General features: G+C 38.1%; 1 protein-coding gene across 1 annotated transcript; it reads left to right on the plus strand.

Moving 5' to 3' along the window:
- The first annotated feature begins 394 nt into the window (after positions 1-394).
- Positions 395-19,634, plus strand: scg3 (secretogranin III). Its single transcript, XM_028435634.1, has 12 exons — positions 395-880; positions 1,965-2,017; positions 2,171-2,213; positions 3,040-3,246; positions 5,904-6,046; positions 6,338-6,496; positions 6,579-6,798; positions 7,540-7,656; positions 10,193-10,267; positions 11,264-11,374; positions 12,641-12,730; positions 18,898-19,634. The coding sequence occupies exons 1-12, from the start codon at positions 778-780 to the stop codon at positions 19,014-19,016; spliced, it is 1,440 nt and encodes a 479-aa protein (XP_028291435.1). The 5' UTR covers positions 395-777; the 3' UTR covers positions 19,017-19,634.
- Positions 19,635-19,706: the final 72 nt, after the last annotated feature.

The raw sequence follows: 19,706 nt of genomic DNA on the forward strand, positions 1-19,706 counted from the left end.
TACAGAGGACGTGAACGCGCATCGACTTTAGTCGGGCAGCCACTATAGTAACACCCCAAAACAGCTCATGGAGCTCATGGTGGCGTCACACTGCTGGATTTTTAAACTTCATATACAGGGCCAAGAGAAAATGTAAAATTACACTTTGAAATAATTACAATATCTTCAAAGGTAATTATGGATTTTTGACCAAATGAAGGCCAAAAAAACCAACAAAAAAATACATACTGCAGCTTTAAAACACAAATACGACGTAATCACCCACTATCTATATAAACAGTAGAGTTCATTTTAATTTTTTATAATTATTAATAGCATTTTGAGGCTAATTCCGTCCATTTTGTTACTTTTTACAGTGCCTCCCTCCTCTTCGTGCTCCCCCACAGCTCGGTGCTCAGTGGGCTGGCCTGGTGGTAACATGGGGCTGTGTGTATGTATGTATGACCGCCCTGCTGCTGCCAGGTGATGCTGCAGCTCAAACGGGGCTTCAGCAGGCTCCCTGTCTGCTTTATCTGCTTATAATTACACACGCACGGAGACGTGACCCGGTTTGCTTTCAGCACCGCGCACCGTCAACAGCTCCGGAGCTCAGCGGACGTCCTGCACAGCCCCTCCCCGCGAGGAGCGTCTCAGAGCGGGGCGACACTTTTCAGCACCAGCGGCCGAAAGGGAAACAGGAGCGGAGCTGTCCTCTTCTCCGACCCCCTGGTCATATACCCCGACACCGCGCAGAGAACCTGCAATTCACTCCTCGGTTGTGCGACTTTTTATTCCAGGATGGCGTTGAAGTGCGTCTGCGTGTTCGTGTTTTTCCAGCTTCTTTTGCTGAATGTAGTGATCCAGATTTCTGCCTTTCCCACACCAACAGCCTCCACAGATGGTGAGTCCACCAAAAACATTACAATTTAACGTCATATCTGGAGTTATTGTTAAACCTCTTCAAAACAAACCAAAAACCCTTCAAATAAATATCATACAATGTTTATTAAACGTGCTTTTACTATTTTGTTGACACAATATTTTGCTTAAAGTCATGTTTATTACCCACAGAGTGAGGAAACAGACACTATGTGGTTGAGTCCTGGAGCTCAGCCCTGACCGCTCTCTTTAGTCCGCTTGTGGTCTATTTTCGCTGCAGTTTAATCTTTTGTTTGATAATCCGATTAAGCTCTGCCTCTGTGTCAGTCTCCAACATTTACCATGAAAACACATAGTCATAAGTAAAGTATATGATATATGATATCAGCTTTTACAGTATGTTATCATTTTAATAAGTACTAATATTCAATATTTCATTAAAAACCTGTCTTGAACACAATATTATGGGAAAACCTACATGTTGATGGACCTTGTGTTAAATTCATTTATTTCTTTTTCATTTGTTTTTTTGTTTTGTTTTGTTTTGTTTTTTGAGCAGGGACAAGAAAACCAAAAAAAAAAAAAAAAAACTCTTTGTGTACAAGGAAACTCCAACAGAGAAAAACAATCAGAGATGTTCAAAATAATATATATGATCCATGCACACTTATAATTGCAATGATATGTCTGCTCAAAAGGGAGTTTGAATCATACAATTTTCACCATAATACTTCTGTCTGTTTGGACTTCTAGAAATACACGACATGTATTAAACAGAATAGGGGGGAAAACTGACTGACTAATAATTAGTGACTTGGGATATATACAACAATACAATGGAAAATACCAACAATGATAATAAATTCCATTCAATTCAATTCACATATAAAGACAACACTAGCCTAGATGTAATCGGGCTATTAGTTGTATTAAGCACCATCCTCACTGTGACCAGTCCATCCTTTTCTAAAGTCACTTAAAACTATTTGTTGTGAATCCAGGCTGTTCCGTAATTCCACCCCACATACAGACGGACAAAAAACTCCTCCTGGTGCTTCCAATGATGATGTTCAGGGTGTGATTGTGTATATATTTCACTTTTCCAGATAAAACGGTGCACAACAGACAGCTGACAGAAGAAAGGCCATTACCAGCACAGGTAAGTCCCAGACTCTTTGTAATTCAATATCCGGGCAAATGCAGTTGTGTGTCAAACAATGTGCTTGCACTATTAGCCCATGAGCAAACATCATGAATCAGACCTTATAATATCCTGAGTGGAAACTGGTTAATATTTGTTATGTCCCACCAGATGATCGAAGCAGACAACGTGAAGGCCGCAGTGCAGTCAGCAGGTAAGAGGAAATGTTATCAGCAATCAATGTTGTGTTGAACAACCCGGGGGGTGGGGGGTGGGGCGGTGGGGGGGTGGATGGATTCATGTTACATTATTTCCTGTAAAAACAGGCTTCATCTGCACTGAGAGTAGTACATTGTGTTCATTTGAAATGAGTTCATGTTAGGGCTGGGCGATATATTGAGATTCAAGATATATCGAGTTTTCTATTTTGGTGATATAAAAAACTACAATGTTGCCTAATATATATATATATATATATATATATATATATATATACATATATATATTTGTTTTATAGTACATGTTTTAGGAGTTGCTGCTTTCACTACTTCTCAGAACAGCATTAAAAGCACAGTTTGATGGAATTCTGAGTGAATCCTAAACCTCCTCCTTGGTACCTGCACTCTTATTATTACTGTACTTGTGTGTATTGTCCGGCACTTTATGTATTATTTATTCATACTATTCATTTCTGTCTTATTATGTTTATATTACACTATGTTTCCGTTTATTTTCTTGTATGCTGCTGGTCCTAAGACCATGTTTTAATGGAAACATGAAAATGAAACCTTGAGCCTAAACAAGGAACTCACTCACACGTGCTGTCCCTTATAGAAGAAAAAGCCAAAATGTTATTTACTTTGCAACTGTTTGTTTAGAAAAGTGCCTGTGTGGCATTTTGCAACAGCAAATTTAACACCAAATTGTCTTTCTGGTCAGAATTATTTAGAAAAATGATGAGATTTACAGTATGTCGTATGAGTTTTGGTCCATATTGCCCAGCCTTAGTTCACGTTTCTTTTGGGGGCTTTCTCTTGCAGAGAGAAACCAACATTCTGCCTCCAAAGAGTCTGATCAGGACTTCACCATGCTCAAGTCTATGGCTGATGTCCAGAAATCAAAGGAGGAGACTCAAACCAAGAAGGAAGACCAATTCATCCCCGATGAGTCGGACTCCACCAAGAGCCGACGCCTGACCGAGGACTACGACTCCACCAAGAGTGGAATGGACTACAGCAAGTATCAGGGTATGAGGCAGATATTTTAACAAAGAAAGAGGAGGCAGAGAAAACATGTGCACGTGCACGTGCGTGTGCATGTGTGTGTGATGGAGATAAGCAGAGACAGGGAGAGTCAAAAGGCAGGACACGTGAACACAGGAAGGGAAAGATTATCGGCTCACAAACCCCACAGCTGTGACACACAGTGCTCGGATTCAATGCACATTAAACTTTCAAATGCATGTCTGCTAATCAATATTGTATTATGATCTCAGCTCCATCTGATATGAAACAATAGATTAGTCTGTAGCCGTTAAAGTTCTCGTAATGCTTCATGTGCATCCATTTATCAGTTATTGGCTTTGTAGATTTCACCAGATGAGCACACATTTTCCTTTTTTTTAATATATGCACTTGTAATTTGATAATCTGCCTCTGAGGTGAAGTGACTCACACATAAAGTGCTGAGCATTCACTTGATCGATTAGCGCAGCAAACACGAGCAGCTTGTGCCATTACGCTACATCTAATTTTGGCTCACGCTGTCTTGGTTTCATCTCTTGTGTTTCTTTTATCCAGTGAGTCTAAAATAGACTTGGTATTTGAAGGTGCAGTACAGCACTGGTGAGTCAGTAGAGGCGATAGTGTTCTGGCGCTGCTTACTTTTATTGTGTTTGGACCTCAGGAAGCAGCAGGAGTTATGTAAGAACAATGCTAATGTGACCACACTTAGATAAGAAGTTTAAAGCTGCTGGAGTCAGTAATGTTTTTCCAGATAAAGACATCGTGTAGGCTGCGTAAATCAATAAATCAAAGACCATTTGCTCAAAAAAAAGGTTGTGGAAAAACTTGAAATTGCTGTATCTCCATCGTAAACACAGTTTTGCGCATTGCATTGTGGGATGTGGAGTCCTTTGGACATACAGTATGCATAGAAGTGTTTTTACTTTGTTGTGATTTCTTGCATTTCTTTGCCAGACAAATTGGACTGTGATTTGCTTGACTCCATTTTTGTTCTAGTTTGTTACCAATATTAATTGTGATTTCCATCTCACTTGCGGAACACATTCAATTTTGGCCAGATTCGCATCTTTCTGTGTAAACCCCCAAAATAAACTTTTTCCCTCATTTTGCTGCAACTTTTAGCTTGTGACAACACAAGAAATGTGTTTGGAAGTCACTTTATGGCAAATTGTGGCAAGAATGAAGTAAAAACACTTCTACGGAGTTGGTTCTCGAACTTTTTTGGCTCAAGTACCCATTTTCTCTTATTTCTAAATCCAAGTACCCAAGTATCCAAGTATAATGATGGAATGAATGAGTGATAACACACCTTTTAAAGAATCTCATCATAGAAATAAGTTCATTGAAACAGTGTTTAGTGCCTCCTGAATAGATTATTTCTATAGCTTTTAAAAAATATATAATTTCTAGTCACCTCATGCCTGGAGTGACCAAGACTGACCCTTGTATTTTCAGTTCATGTTCTAATCAAGATTATGTTCACCATCATTATTATGATTATTACGTTAAACTAAAGATAAACATTATAAAAGCATATATTTTTTATGTTTTCATTTGTTAATTTTCCACCCTCTCTCTTAGTGCCATCGCGGACCCATATACTGTAGGGACACATACCCCCATTTGAGAAACACTGGTCTACGGGACTCCACATCCCACAATGCAGCTAGCAAAACTTTTTCGGAGTGTTTACAGTGGTGATCAAAACAAACTTTCGAGTGGCAATTTCAATCTTTTTTTTTTTTTTTGTCTGCACATGCTGTCAAAGGTCAACACTACAAGAAATGCAATCTTTTTAAAGACAGCAATGCATGTTTTATTATTGCAATTAAATAAATAAATTTATTTTATTATAAATGTGACCACCACCGGCCCTCCCGAAGGAAGGCTAAGAAACACTTTAGGCAGTGGCTATCCGTACAGTTGCCATATCAATATACCGACATTCTATCCATACACAGCGCCCCTCATTGGCCAGTTTAGGTCACATGATAGTTCAGTAATTGGCCAGTTTAGGTCCCGTGATTAAGAGTAAAGAGAGGGAAGGAGTGAGTGGTAATACCTAAAACTGGTATTTGGGATCAACGTGTCTAAAGTTAAGCCCAGTACGAGTTTTATTCCACAGCCCAAGGCGTGCCAGTGCATTGGAGGCCAATGTATGTGCCGAAGATGCAGCCAGGCCAGCAGAAAGAGAGGGAGCCAAGGAACCCCTGGCCACCCTCCCGCAATGGAGCAGCCCCCCAGTGGCCCCCAAGATCCCAAGTCGAGAGGCAGCCACCACCCCCCACATACACACCCGAGAAAGCCCCAAGGAGCCGAGGACCCAGCGCACCCTGCCACCAATCCCAACCCCCTACCCCAAGGCCCCCCACCAACATTCACCCCCTCATCCCCACCCACACCCCAGCACCCAACCTCCTGAGGGGAGAGCCCAGAGAGCCCCCCGCCCGAGACCCCAGCATAGGAGCCAAAGCGAGAAAGTGCCCCAGATCACCCTTGAATTTCAATCGTTTAAATCTTTCTTGAGCAAATTATCTTGGATTTATTGATTTGTCTTTAACTGATTAAAGAAATATATACAAGTATATCATCTCTGACAGCTTTAACTACATTAGCATCAAACATTATGATGAGTTAAGGGCTTTTTTCTCTCTGCTCAGATGACACAGAGAGCTACCATCAGGTTGACGGGACGCCACTGACGGCTGAAGACATCGTACAGAAGATTGCTAAGAAGATCTATGAGGAGGACGACAGAGGAGTGTTTGACAGAATCGTCTCTAAACTGCTCAAGCTCGGGCTGGTACGTTTTCAGTCTATTCTCCCGTGCACTCATTGCTTTGGTATTTTCCCAGCAGGATTTTCTCTGTGTCTCACTCTCCTGCTACCTCTCTTGCTGGGAGCTGGGGGATGTGTGAATTGTGTTTTCTTTTATATTTTTAGCTGTGAATTAGTTTCTTTGCCACTCAATAACTAGTTTGAAGATGCTTCAGTTGCTTAGGAAACCAAACACTCAGCGATAGTGATCAATAAGTCAACAGCCGTCGATTATTGTATTTCACTCCTTTCACTCATTCTCATTGGATATTTCCAGATCACTGAAAATCAGGCGGACAATTTGGAGTATCAGGTTGCCGAGGCTCTCCAAGATCTCATCGCTAAAAATGCCAAAAACAACGAGATCGAAGACGCAGTCAGCACGGATCAGGACACCAAGGAAATACAGAATGACCAGGATTCAGAGACAAAGAAGGTAAAAGCGCATCATACGAGACGAGCAATGGTCACAGTCACATAAATGAGGGCAGCCACAATAACTAGTGTAAAATGTTTAGGACACATGGGAACCACCCAGGCTTGGCTTCAGTAATGACGAAGCTGAAGAGGAGGATGAGGAGGAGGTCGAGGATGAGGCGGAGAGAGATGCAGATGAGGACGGGGACAATAATTGGGATAAAAACACTGAGGAGGGCAACGAAGTGAGCCCCGAGGATGGACTCCAGGACCTCCAGTACTTCCCTAATTTCTACCGCCTGTTGAGGAGCCTCGACTCAGGTAAAAGCCCGGGCTCACTTTGAAGCAGGGGTTGGGCTCAATCATTACTGTAACAGTGTAATTGATGATTAAATACAATTAGGTTGTAATTTTAATTGTAATTATATTTTTTTTAATCTGTAGCTATTGTAGCTGTAATTGAATTGTAATTGAGATAAGATAATTTACTGTAATTACATGGAAATTCTATAAAATGGTAAATTACATCGGGACATTACAATTTTATATTGTAACATTACTGTGAATGTAGCTAATGTTTTGTACAAACAGTTTTAGTTAATGCTAAATTCCAACTCTTGGACATTTACATACAATATTATAATCAATGCACTAAAATGTAAATGTAAAGATGCACATACAATCCTCACAACGCTATGTGAATAAAAGTTAGTAAAATTGTACTTGAACTTTAGCAATTGAGAACATTGAGAACAGTCACCATAATCAAAATTGAATTGTAATTGAACATGGATAACTGTAAATATAATTGTAATGTAAGTGTACCTCATTGACCCCTACCCTGCTTTGAAGTCCCTGCAGAATGTTTTGTGTAACGTGCAAAACAGATTATATTTATACAAATCATAGAGCCATTGATTCTGCTGATGATGTACACAAAACACACAAGTAATTATTCATGATCCAATTATCCCGATCCCCGCTGTGTTCACACTAACTCCATGGTAACAAGATATCTTTCCAGGAGGCTGGTCCTCAATCTGTTTTCTGCTGCTGCTACAGAACAAGACACTCAGGAGAGAGAGACCCTCATCACCATCATGAAGACACTGATCGACTTTGTGAAGATGATGGTGAAGTATGGCACCATCACCCCGGAGGAGGGCGTCTCCTACCTGGGTAAGACCAAAGAGATACTGTTCATCCAAAAGCAAAGAAATGCACCAGAGGATTTTCAAATGATTGCCGCTGGGTCAAAACCAGTACAGAATGATTATTCTTGTGGCCCTAATTCAGGTTCCCACTAGAAATGAGAGAAAAATATTGTTAACTTTACTTGAAGTTTTATACATAAATGACAATACGTTGTCATTATTATGACATGACACCTGTCATTAGCATAAATAAGGTGTCATGAAGACTATCATTAAGTGTCGTTTGTTACCCTAACCCCAACCCTTCATTACCCCTAACCCTCTTTTTGAGAAAAAACGTTGCTCTTCCTAACTCTACCTAACCCATTAGATCCCTCCACCTAACCCAAAAAATGCCAACATAGCTCTAAAGGTGTCATAATTTAGCAAACAACACTTAATGACAGCCTTCATGACACCTTATTCATGCTAATGACAGATAATGCAGCGTAATGTCAGCCTTATGTATAAAACTTCAAGTAAAGTTTTACCAAAACATCTTTAATAATGTATTAGCATTAGCATACATTAGCAAAGCATTACAGTACCTACATAGATGCAGCACAAAGTGTTTTTTAGTAATAAAAACCTGGACATTTATTTATTTAGACTAATAGTTTATTTTTTTTGAAAAGCCAGTGTTGTTACACTATTGCACTTTTTACTTTTTATTGTCTTGAATTTTCACCGGGGTTTGCATATATAACATGAATAGTACTTACTCTTTTTTTTTTTTTATTACCAAAACAGTTTATGACCTCAAAAAACAGACAGCAATAACACATTTTCCCACAAAAATGCTATAAAATACACAGAATATACCCTAACATATGTGTTTAAAAGAATTTTAAACATTTTTCCCAATATTTTACCTCGTAAAGTGAGTAAATGTTTAGCAAGTGTAACAAACAGACAAAATCTTGAGAGATTTTGCATGATTTAAGCATGCAGGTTCGTTCTGCACTTCTGAAGCATAGAGAAATGTCATTATTTGCAAAAGTTCACTCAACAAATGTTTTTGGGATGTTAAATATGTAAAGACAACTGATCAAATCTAAATCAAACATGTTGTGGTAAATCTGCGAGTTCGACATAAATTTCACCATTAACAAACACATTCTATGTTTCCATGCCTCACATGTTTTGTGTTTTCCAACATTTGATCTGACTCAGATCAAAGCATGAGGCTATTGAATTATAGTTATCACAGTTTCTCTGATTATATCTGAACAGAATTAATTAAAAATGCTTTAATGGGTGGCATAAAGACTCACCCCAGCTTTAGTAGTTTATAAAATATAAAATGTCTCAAATGTATATCATCTAATGTTGTTTATTTTCGATTTGTCAAACAAACCCCAACAAAATACTCTCAGGCTGACGTAAATGTTGAAAGCAACGAAAACAGGCACCTGCACGTTTACCATGTGTTTCCAAGGCAACCACGCAGGCTTAGAGTGGGAATGGTTGTAAAGAGATAATGAAATGGAAACCCACCATTGCCTAGCAACACATTAATGTCATTCCCCCCCCACCTCCCACCCCCGCCCTACAGTGGTCCAGTGAGTCACTCAGGTGCACGACCGCAAAGACACTACTATTATTGGCTAACATGTGTGTGTGTATGTGTGTGTGTGGGGGGGGGGGGGCACAAAATGAGATTATGGTCTTCCTCCAAGTGGAACTAGGTGGATTGAATAACCAGATAGTCCAAGATGCAAGGAGATGGAAGGAAACAATAGCACAGTGGAAATATCACAAAGCTGCTTGGTGATCTTTCAAAATAAAGCCTAGTTTTTGTTGGTTTTCTTTACCAACATGACCACACCAATTAAATGCATTATGGTCTTTTGTGACTGTCTAATGATTCTCTGTGTGGTTTTCTAATGGACTTTCAGCAGTGATTCCTCAAGGACACCAACAACCACACTGCCATAACAGTGTGTTATAAGCCTGGATAGTTAATGCTTTTAAGAGATTTGTAGTTCAACACAACCTGAGGCACCGGATGTAGATTCTCCTGATAAGTAAATCCCCGGAGCATCTGTGCGTTATTTTTCAACCTAATGTTTATCACATTGTTAATCCACGGAGCCATATGATCTGTTTGTGTTGCTCCTCCTTTCCTAATCCCTGTGAAAAACGAAACTACTCTATCTCCAGGATTATTTGAAAAACAGCTCAAATAGAAATGAATACACTTCTATTTGCATTTCATGGATAGACATTTGAGTTTTAGTAAATACATGCAGACTTTAATGTGTTTAAAAGATGATCATGGCCTGTGAATTTAATGGCAACAATTGTGGATGAAAACAAGTCTATTAAGCTGTACTATCATCCTTTTGAACCTTGGTTTCAATAATGAATGAAGCCCTTTTCTCATGATAATTACCCTCTGAGTCACACAGGAACAACCAGGGACCTTCAGATGCTTTTAACAACAGGCTTTTATTCATCATCTTTGTCTGCACGGCACACAATATAAAGCAAATGTTTGTCCTTTTTTTATCTCCCCACAGAGAACCTTGATGCTATGATAGCCATGCAGACCAAGAACAAACTGGGCAAGTCCCTCGGGCTGCCTGAGTTCACCGGTAAACAAGTTCATCACTTATTCTTCTAAAATGATTGAAATTCTATCTGAAAACAACTAAATAACGTTTTTTATGTCATCTGAAGGCACGCATCACAAAATATCAACTTATATTTTAAATCACAGGCTTTAGAAAACCATCTAAAACAGACCCTTCAATGTGATGGAGTCTATCCGAGGTTACTGTGGGCAGGTTGCCAGTTAAACTTTCTGACCTCTGCAAACAACGTGGCCCCAAAGTACACAAGCAAACACAATGTTCTTTTTACTTTGTCATATAACACTAATAAAATGTGGGTGTGATTTGTACACTAAGATAAAAAAGGTCTAGAAAGCATGATATTATCACCCAAAGATCTTTTACAAACGTCAACTAAATTCACTGTCTTTCACCAGCGTTTATTTATTGATTAGTTTGTCTTTTAGCAGGATTACATCAAAGGTATTTAATGGACCTTATTCCATGGAAGAGTCCATTCAATTTTGGAGGGAATCTGGATCAGTTTCCAAAAAATGGAAAAAATCCCTACCTCTCATTAAAGGCTAAAGTTCAAAAATGCATATTTCAGTTCATACCAGACTGATGTTTATGAAATTTGACTCAGTTATGTCAAGTTCGTTCCTCAATTCCCCACATTTTTACATTAAGATCAAGAACAAAAAATGTTTTTCTGCCATGGCACTTTTTTTTTTACTGCCGTGTGCCACTTATGGCAATAAAAAAAGTGTTATGGCAGTAAAAAGTGGCTTATGACAGTAAAAAAAAAGTGCCATGGGCAGAAACCACTTTGGTTCACGCAGTCTTTCCATTTTTTATCCAGGTCGGATCTGAATTGCACATTTAATTCCAATTTTTCAAAAAAAAAATTAGGTGTCCACGCATTTAGAGCTCCTGTATCATTATTAATGTAAAAATACAGAATCGCTGCTTATGTTATGAGTGTCTCAACCAGCTGGTGGGCAGCCTGACTTCATGCTTTAAATGTCGTCCCTGCAGGAAAGCGTGTGGATGAGGATGACAACACCAAAGCGGAGGCAGCAAAGATGCTGAAGGAGTACGAGAACCTGAAGGATTCCACTAAAGAGGAGCAGCCATCAACTGAGACCAGTTAGTCCATCACCAGAAAAGAAAACACACAACTGACACATGATCGGAGTTTGTTTGGCCCAGACACGTAATCAATCATTTGTATAATGCATGATTCATTTTCGTCACTTTTATTATTTTTTGTTCTTGTGCCAAAAGTCATGAATAAACATGTTCAAAAACACGACAAACTCCCATCACAGCAGTTGGATTGATTAGAATATCTTTCTGTCTTTGTTCGAGGCATGTTTGAATTTCATCATGTTTACAGTTTTCCACTGTTTACTGATCAATCACGCTTCGGTCCGTGAATGAAGCCATTCTCATAATATCACAAAAATACACAACGAATAAGAGTCAGATTATTGGAATAAGTCTAGCAGATGATTGGATACAGTATTAAATATACTTTGTTTTGGCTTAGAATACTGATGTGTTAGGTAGTTATAACAACAGAAATCTATTTACTAATTACAGGCCTGTGTCTTTGCTCTCAGTTCTCTAAAATATTAGAAAAACTCAGTAGAGTAGATAATTTTACAGAGAAGCACGAATTGTTGGTTGAGGGTCAATATGAATTCAGGTCAAACAGATCTACATCCATGGCATTGATGGAGTTAATTGAAGACATGACCAGTTCCATAGACAAAAAGGCATTTGCAGTGGGTGTATTTATAGATTTGAAAAAAGCATGTGACACAACTCATCATCATTTGTTAATCAAAACAATGGAAAAGTATGAAATCTGTAACTGAAACAGAATTTCCCCCTCAGGGATTAATAAAGTATAATCAATATCAATCAATTCAATTCAATCAATTCAATCAGAGAGGTTGTACTGGAGTGGATGAGAAGCTACGTGAGTAATAGGCATCAGTTTGTGCAAATACAAATCAACATGCTGAAATATAACCTGTGGAGTCCCACAGGGGTCGGTTTTGGGTCCAAAATATTTATTATCGTTACCCTAACCCTACCTAACCCCACTAGATCCCTCCACTTAACCCGAAAAATGCCAACATAGCTCCAAAGGTGTCATAATTTAGCAAACGACACCTAATGACACCTTATTCATGCTATTGACAGCGTAATGTCAGCCTGTTACTGAATAGTTTGACCCTGCAGTGGCTTTGTGTATAAAATAATACAAGTTGTTTCTGTCTTATTTTCTGGTGAATGCAGAATTCTTCTAAACACAAGTAAAATATCTAAAATGTATATTTTCAGATTTGATCTGCTGCACCTGGACATTTTCCGTGCCTTATCTCATTTTCATTATCTCCTCAGGGCAACCAGGCAAATCCGAGACGTATCTGGAGGCCATCAGGAAGAACATCGAGTGGCTGAAGAAACACAACAAAGAGGATGGCAAAGCTGGTGAGTGGTTTCTGATTCCTGTGTGCGTGCGTGCGTGTGTGTGTGCGTGTGCGTCTACTGAGTGACGTATACATCAGCATTACTTTGATATACTGCTTCTTTGATCTTACTAGAGTTAAAGAGGTTTAATACAGGGCGGCCTGGCTGGTCAGAGGTGAGCAGAAAGGCTTCTGTTGTACAAGCAGTGTGGGAGAGCACAAAGCAGGATGGAGGCTCATAAATATGGATGATTAGTTAATAGCGCTTCCTTAATGCTCCTAATACAGCTGCCTTTTAAAGAAGACAAAGGTCTTTTTGTGTATTCTGGCCTTCCTGTTGCTTTATGAAATATGTTGCTGTGTGTGTTTTCCTTTACAAAAGTATTGTAATCATTAATAGTGAACATGCTCAAAATAGACTAATTTCCTGTCCATGGTGTACCGTACTATTTTAAGAGCAAATATTGACTGAGTTTTAATAGTCTTTTGACTAAAACGTAACTTAGTTTTACTCAGTATTATTTAGTCATCAGGACTATTTCTGTTATAGTGTAGTTACAGTCGACTAAATCTGTGACTGATATATTCGACTAAAACATACACTTTAAGAGTTTATGCATTTATTAAAAGATTCATTCACCATTGATCAGCCTGATATGGGATAGTATTATTGTTTATAAATGCACACAAACAGATTTGATGTGATCAATGCGTAAGACTACATGATCACATGACTTCTGATTTCATCCCATGTGACAAAATTGTAATTTAGCTTTCATTAGTTAACAAAAATATCAATATATTTTGATATTGTTTTCATCAACACGTCTAGTTATTGTCACTTTTAAAAAATGTAGGAGACGAAAAGTATAACAAAATTAACACCGGGGTGACTCAATGGTCACTGGGATAAACTTCAACAGACGTCTGCGACAGGGTTGGGGTCAATTACATTTTTCAATTGCAATTACGTCTTCAATTATCCATGTTCAAAATGTGGGTGTTTTACACATTTTTCATGCCTTACTGGATTTTCATCCCAGTTTAAGTGTGCTCTTCATATTTGAACTAGTTTTTAGGGTTTTATGATAGCACTATCTAAAAAAAATATATAGAAAATGTTTGGACAGTTTTTATAGAATTTCCATGACAATTACAATTAAAAAGTCAATTATTTGAACTCAATTATGATTACAACATCAAAAAGCAGCCTTGAGTATTGGCCGATACTGATATCGATGCGATATCAGTATGAATCATACATAGTTTTATTACATATTTTGTAGTTTAGAATGTTAGAAAAGTCTTGATCAAGTGATGTCACTCAAACAGAGAACAATAGTCAGCAACAGTAGGAATGACAAAAACTGACCCATTTATTATCAACCAATTGGCTACAAACATTTTAACCTTCAACATAATATCTACAGAATTTTACATCTGAATAAATATAATATAATATATATATATATATATATATATCGGAGATCTTAGATGCAGTCTGATAAAATCCAATATTAGTGTTCTGGCTGACATTGGACGATATCCGATATCAATATCGGATCGGGACAACCCTAATGATTACATCATAATTGTAATTAATTATCAATTACGTGATTACAATCATAATTGACCCCAACCGTAGTATGCAAGCTTGTACTGGGTAATGTGGATAGAGAAGAGGATTCCATTAATTTAAATAAACTTCTGGAGCTCAATACAAACCTTAGGACCTATTTCCATTAAATGCTACTATTGATAGAAACCCAAAATTCAATAAAAAATGGTGATTCTTTCTAAAATATGCACTTTTTTTGTACAATTTTTGCCCATCCTTTAATCATGTTCCAGTAATCAACAACTAGCATGTACAGCCTATATACCAAGCTCTTATTGTGAAAGGCTTAAGTGAAAAATGGTGTTTTTTAAATACAAATGTTAAGAGAATTTTCTTACTAAAAAAAAAAAGGAAGTTGCACTCATAATCAGAAAGTAGCACTCCCAGGAATAAGGTGGATAGTGTTTGGTTACACATCTAAAATCCCAAACCTTCACGTTGTAGATGCTTTATGTGACTGTGTAAAAAGATGGGAATCCTCATGATGCCTCCATCTGCAGAGCTGTGAAAGCTCAAGCAGTTTCACACTCCACAGTGTTCTTTTAGCAGGCCTAGCCCGCTGGGGAGCTGTGCAGTATAAAATCAATGCTTAGCGGTGCTTAATTAAGCAGACAGGAATGAAATGTTAATGAGTTCCTGCTATTCAGGCCAACCGTCCACTGATGAGCATCTCTACGGGGCATCTTGGACAAGAGCAACACAAAGTTGCAGCTCAGTGAGGTTTTATGTCTCGTGGCTTTGTTCCTGATTTGTTTTAATCCCAGTTTGAAGAATGAAACAAGTGTTATAGAAAAAAAATGAACATTCCAACAGTTTGACCCAGATTCTGCTCGCAGGACAAAGGCAGTGAGACGTGTGCTGAGGAGATGCTGTGACGTTTTGTCCAGTGCTTATCTCTGACCGTACTCTATGTAGGACACTTCATTAACATTCAAGTGTGTGTTTGTGTGTTGGTTGCCCAGGACAACAAGGGCATCCCGCCCTCCTGTTGTTGACCAAACAGAGATGGCGTACTGATATTGGTTAGACCAGACATGGGCTACTAGCCCTGGTCTACTTTTGTGCAGCCGCAAACACACAACAATATTAAAGAAAAATACACAAAATGGCATCAAATAAAGACACAAGAAAACAAAAACAAAAAAAGCAAAAATATAAAAAAATAACTCATCACATACTAAACAACAACAAATACACACAAATGGACAACAAAAATAAATAATATGACTCCATAAACACACAGAACATAATAGGCCTGTACTACGAAGCTGGATTTCCTCTTTTTGCGCTAACTTCTGGGAATTATTCTGTGTCCAGTACTACAACGTCTTACCAAGCTAAATCACCATGGTAACATAGGCTGAACACCTAACCAGGTCGGGACCAGGTTATGAAAGGGATAAGATCTGAGTGAGTACAAAAGTCCCGCCTCCTGACCAATCAGTTCCCTTGGAAAATGACCTGCCCGTTGTTAAAAGATCTTGGTTGGTGCAGATCTGACAGCTGGAAAGAAAGATTAATAATGGATAAATGCAATTCTTTCATTTACTGATGACGTCCTCTAGTAAAGACATAGATTTATATCTGATGGACTGATCTACAGTCAGCTGATGAAGCCTGTGTTAGACACTGTCTGTATGTGTGGATGGATTAAGTCACTCACAGTAAATACAAGAGCACTCAGAGAGCACAAACCTCCACCACATCTCCTCTTTGCCAGATATTGTTAGTTATCTGCATCAGTGATACTGATTATGGTACCATCATCTTTCACACTTTAAAGGCTTGGAAGAAACTTCCATCCATATTAATAATCCAAATAAATTGCAATGAAATGTTTAAACAGGATCTGATCTGAATGAAACTTAATGAGATAGATGAGAAACATAACTGAGTCAAATTTCAGAAAGATCGATACATTACGAACCGAGATATAGATTTTTGAACTTTTGCTAATGAGACATAGGCATTTTTCAAGTTCTGAAACTGATCCAGAACCAGAATATTCATCTGGATCCACTCCAAACTTTCATGGCGTAAGGTCTAACTTAGGTTACATTTTTGACATTGTTCTGCTAACAGACAAACAGACAGTATTACCTCCTTGAGAGCGGTAATTAATTACACCAAAACACTAGGAATGTGCGATATTTTATCGTTTATGATTTATCGTCAAAAATATTCTCACCGTTAAGAATATGTCATCCCTTGATATAAACGATAAATTTCCATGTCGGAAATTAGCGAGGGCCACGGGCCATTTGTCCCTCAGTTTAACCAAGAATGCCCACAAAATTCTTGTTCCAAGAACGCACACAAAAATGACAGGGAAATATACAAGACAACAAAAATATACAAATGAAACTACATCCATAATGACAACAAAAATACAAACACAAACCTGTGTTCTTTCCTGAATTAACTGTCAGGTTGTTCATTATGCTGACATGAATGGTAACAATCACATTTTTGTGGCCCCTGCTGTGCTAAAATTACCCTAAATCTGTATTAAACTGAATGTTCTCCCTACAATCTCGTCCAGATGGATGCTCAGTAAGATGATCCACCAATTTTCCGACACACCTTGGAGCTGCATGCATAATTACTCCCTCCTCTTCTGTCCTCACATTTGTCCTCCCTCTGTGTCTTTGGAGAGCGCACAGCTTTGAGGTGAACAAAAGGCCTTTCAGCTACAAACAGTACCATAGAAACAGAGAGGCAGACGGGCCATTTATTGTGTTTACACTACCAGTAGCACCCATTAGAACGCTCTCAGCCCACAGTCTGTGTGCCTGCGTGCCTTTTAATGAGTTCATATGTGTGTGTCCATTCATGCCCACACACTACGGAGATTATCAAGGGCAGCAGATGGACAGAGAGGCGCCGTCCTGGTTACAGTCCCTGGTTCTCCTCTAGGCCAAGACTGAGCGAGAAGCAGTGCTGTCTTAATCACATCCAGCTAATCCTTCACACACGCCATGTTTGACAACCGCAGCGCAAATGAGTCTTTAAACAACTCCATCAACCACTACAAACAGTCACTGACTTATTTGTCTGTGGGTCACAAATGAGTCCATGTACATAGAAATTACAGGATTGCTGGAACCAAGACCAGAAGTATTTTATGTACTTCAGACAATCAGTAACATTAATTGTGTAATAAGAAAACAGAATATATTAGCGATTCTTTTATTTTAATAGTTTTAGGCTATTTATTATACAACAGCAGCATGATAGGAATTCCAGAAATTCATTTATTGCTTTTGGTTTTGGTGTGCTACCCTAATATTTTATGTGGCCCCATCTGGTCACCCCTGGGAAAAAAATCTGGATGTGCCACTGTGCTGACATGACAAAATGTTTCAGCAGCAAATCAGTTTCTTATAGATATACAGTATTTTAATAACCATGCTAAAGTGTTTCTTTGCATGTCACAGTTACAGATTTTGATGCGTCAAGTACAATTTTAAAGTTCTAAAGAGCAACTAAACCCAAAAACCACTTTTTTCTTGGAAATGGTCAGTTTCTTGCATATTTTATGTATACCTAGAAGTGCAAACTAGGGCACAATCATCTTGAAATGACTCGTTTTCCCACATAAAATCTGTGGCCATCTGGAGATCAAACTGCTCCGTGTTTGGCCCTTGAACTAAATTAGTTTGACACCCCTGGCATAGATTGTTCTTTGGTGATAGCAAATGGTTTAGACAATCATATCAATAGTGGACTAATAATTACTGACATTAGCGACCATCTACCTGTATTAGCAATGTTTATTTATGAATTATCAAAAAAAAAATTGATAAACCATCGACTATATAATAGAATAAGAACTGATGATAGAGTTCATACTTTTAGACAAGATTTATTGCAACAACACTGGAAAGACGTTAACATTGCATATGATGCATTTCTAAATTATTATATTGGTCTATAATAAGGTTCTAAGGTTCTCGTTAGACAAAAGTCAGATCAAAATTAAAATCAAAACCATGGATAACAAGAGGACTTCAGAATGTAGTAATAAAGAAGAATACACTTTATATATGATATTTAGAAATAAAGCAGTAGAAAAGAAATACAAGACTTACATTTTTAGGTATTAGAGAAAAGTGAAAATTGCGTGGACTGATGGTGGAAGGTTGGTGAGGTCATCATTTGTGTATTGATAAGGTTAAGGGGCAGAAATATAATAATTTTATTCTTCTTACAGCTCCTTTCCAACCATTAAATTATTTAATTTGGATTGTGATATTATGTGATATAAATGGGTAATCTATGTTGGTTTGCTTTTCAATGAAAGAAACAAATAAATAATTAAACACATTTAAATTATGATTATTTTGGTGAAACTTCGATCTCTGATTCCACTGTATCTAAAGTCAGCTGTGGTAGTTTGCCGGCCCTAAGAAGATCCATATTTAACTGTTGATGTTTAGCTTTGTATCAAATACAAACATGACCTTAATCCTTGTTGATGCCTGTGTGGGTGTGTCGTCTCTAGAACCACCCACACAGCCTCTCTGAAAATCAGAGGATGACGCATCATTTGTTGGCCTGTTTTTTTGCAGATTATGATCTGTCCAAGCTGAAGGATTTCATGGATCAACAAGTCGACTCGTACATTGAGAAGGGCATCATCGCCAAAGACGAAGGAAACACCATCAAGAGGATCTACAGCAGCCTGTAACGCTATAATCTAATCCATCCCAAATTAACGACACAAGACTCAATGTGACACTCAAATCACCTACGCAACCCCAGGTTTAACTCATGTACTCAAGGGAACTTTTTTAAAGATCCTAGACATTCCTGAAATACAGTATGTTAAAATATTGGTTATACACCATTATTAAGTGACTTTTTTTTTTAACTGCAGTTACTTATATCCCCTGAATCCATTTGCACGCCAAGACACAGTAATAATTGAAAGAATTAACTGACATTTCACATTACCAAACTAACCAGACATATTACTTACAACAAGACTTTATAGGAATAGGAATGTTTTAAGAGTAAGACGTCGACACTTCTTTATTACTGTTTCTAAAATACTTTTTTGCTACATGTCACACACGTGCTAACAATAACCCATTTTGTCTGCAAACCTTTTCTTAGTCCAGTGCTTTTGATGTATTCTTTGCTTTTTACCTTACCAAAAATATATATTTGTTGTGTCATGTGTGGGTGCGCTTTGTACTTTCATGTTTTGCTGTACCTCCTCTGAGGCCCACTCGGGGGCGCAGTTGGACTCATTACAATTTCCATCTTTCTAGAGGTGACAGATAAAGAATTTTTAAATGGAAAATGTGTGATTGTTCCTTTAGTCTCTTCTACCATTTTAAAAGCAACATAAAAAAAACCTTTTTTGGCATGAACT

The sequence above is a fragment of the Gouania willdenowi genome, chromosome 3, assembly GCF_900634775.1.
Source record: "Gouania willdenowi chromosome 3, fGouWil2.1, whole genome shotgun sequence".
Taxonomy (NCBI): domain Eukaryota; kingdom Metazoa; phylum Chordata; class Actinopteri; order Blenniiformes; family Gobiesocidae; genus Gouania; species Gouania willdenowi.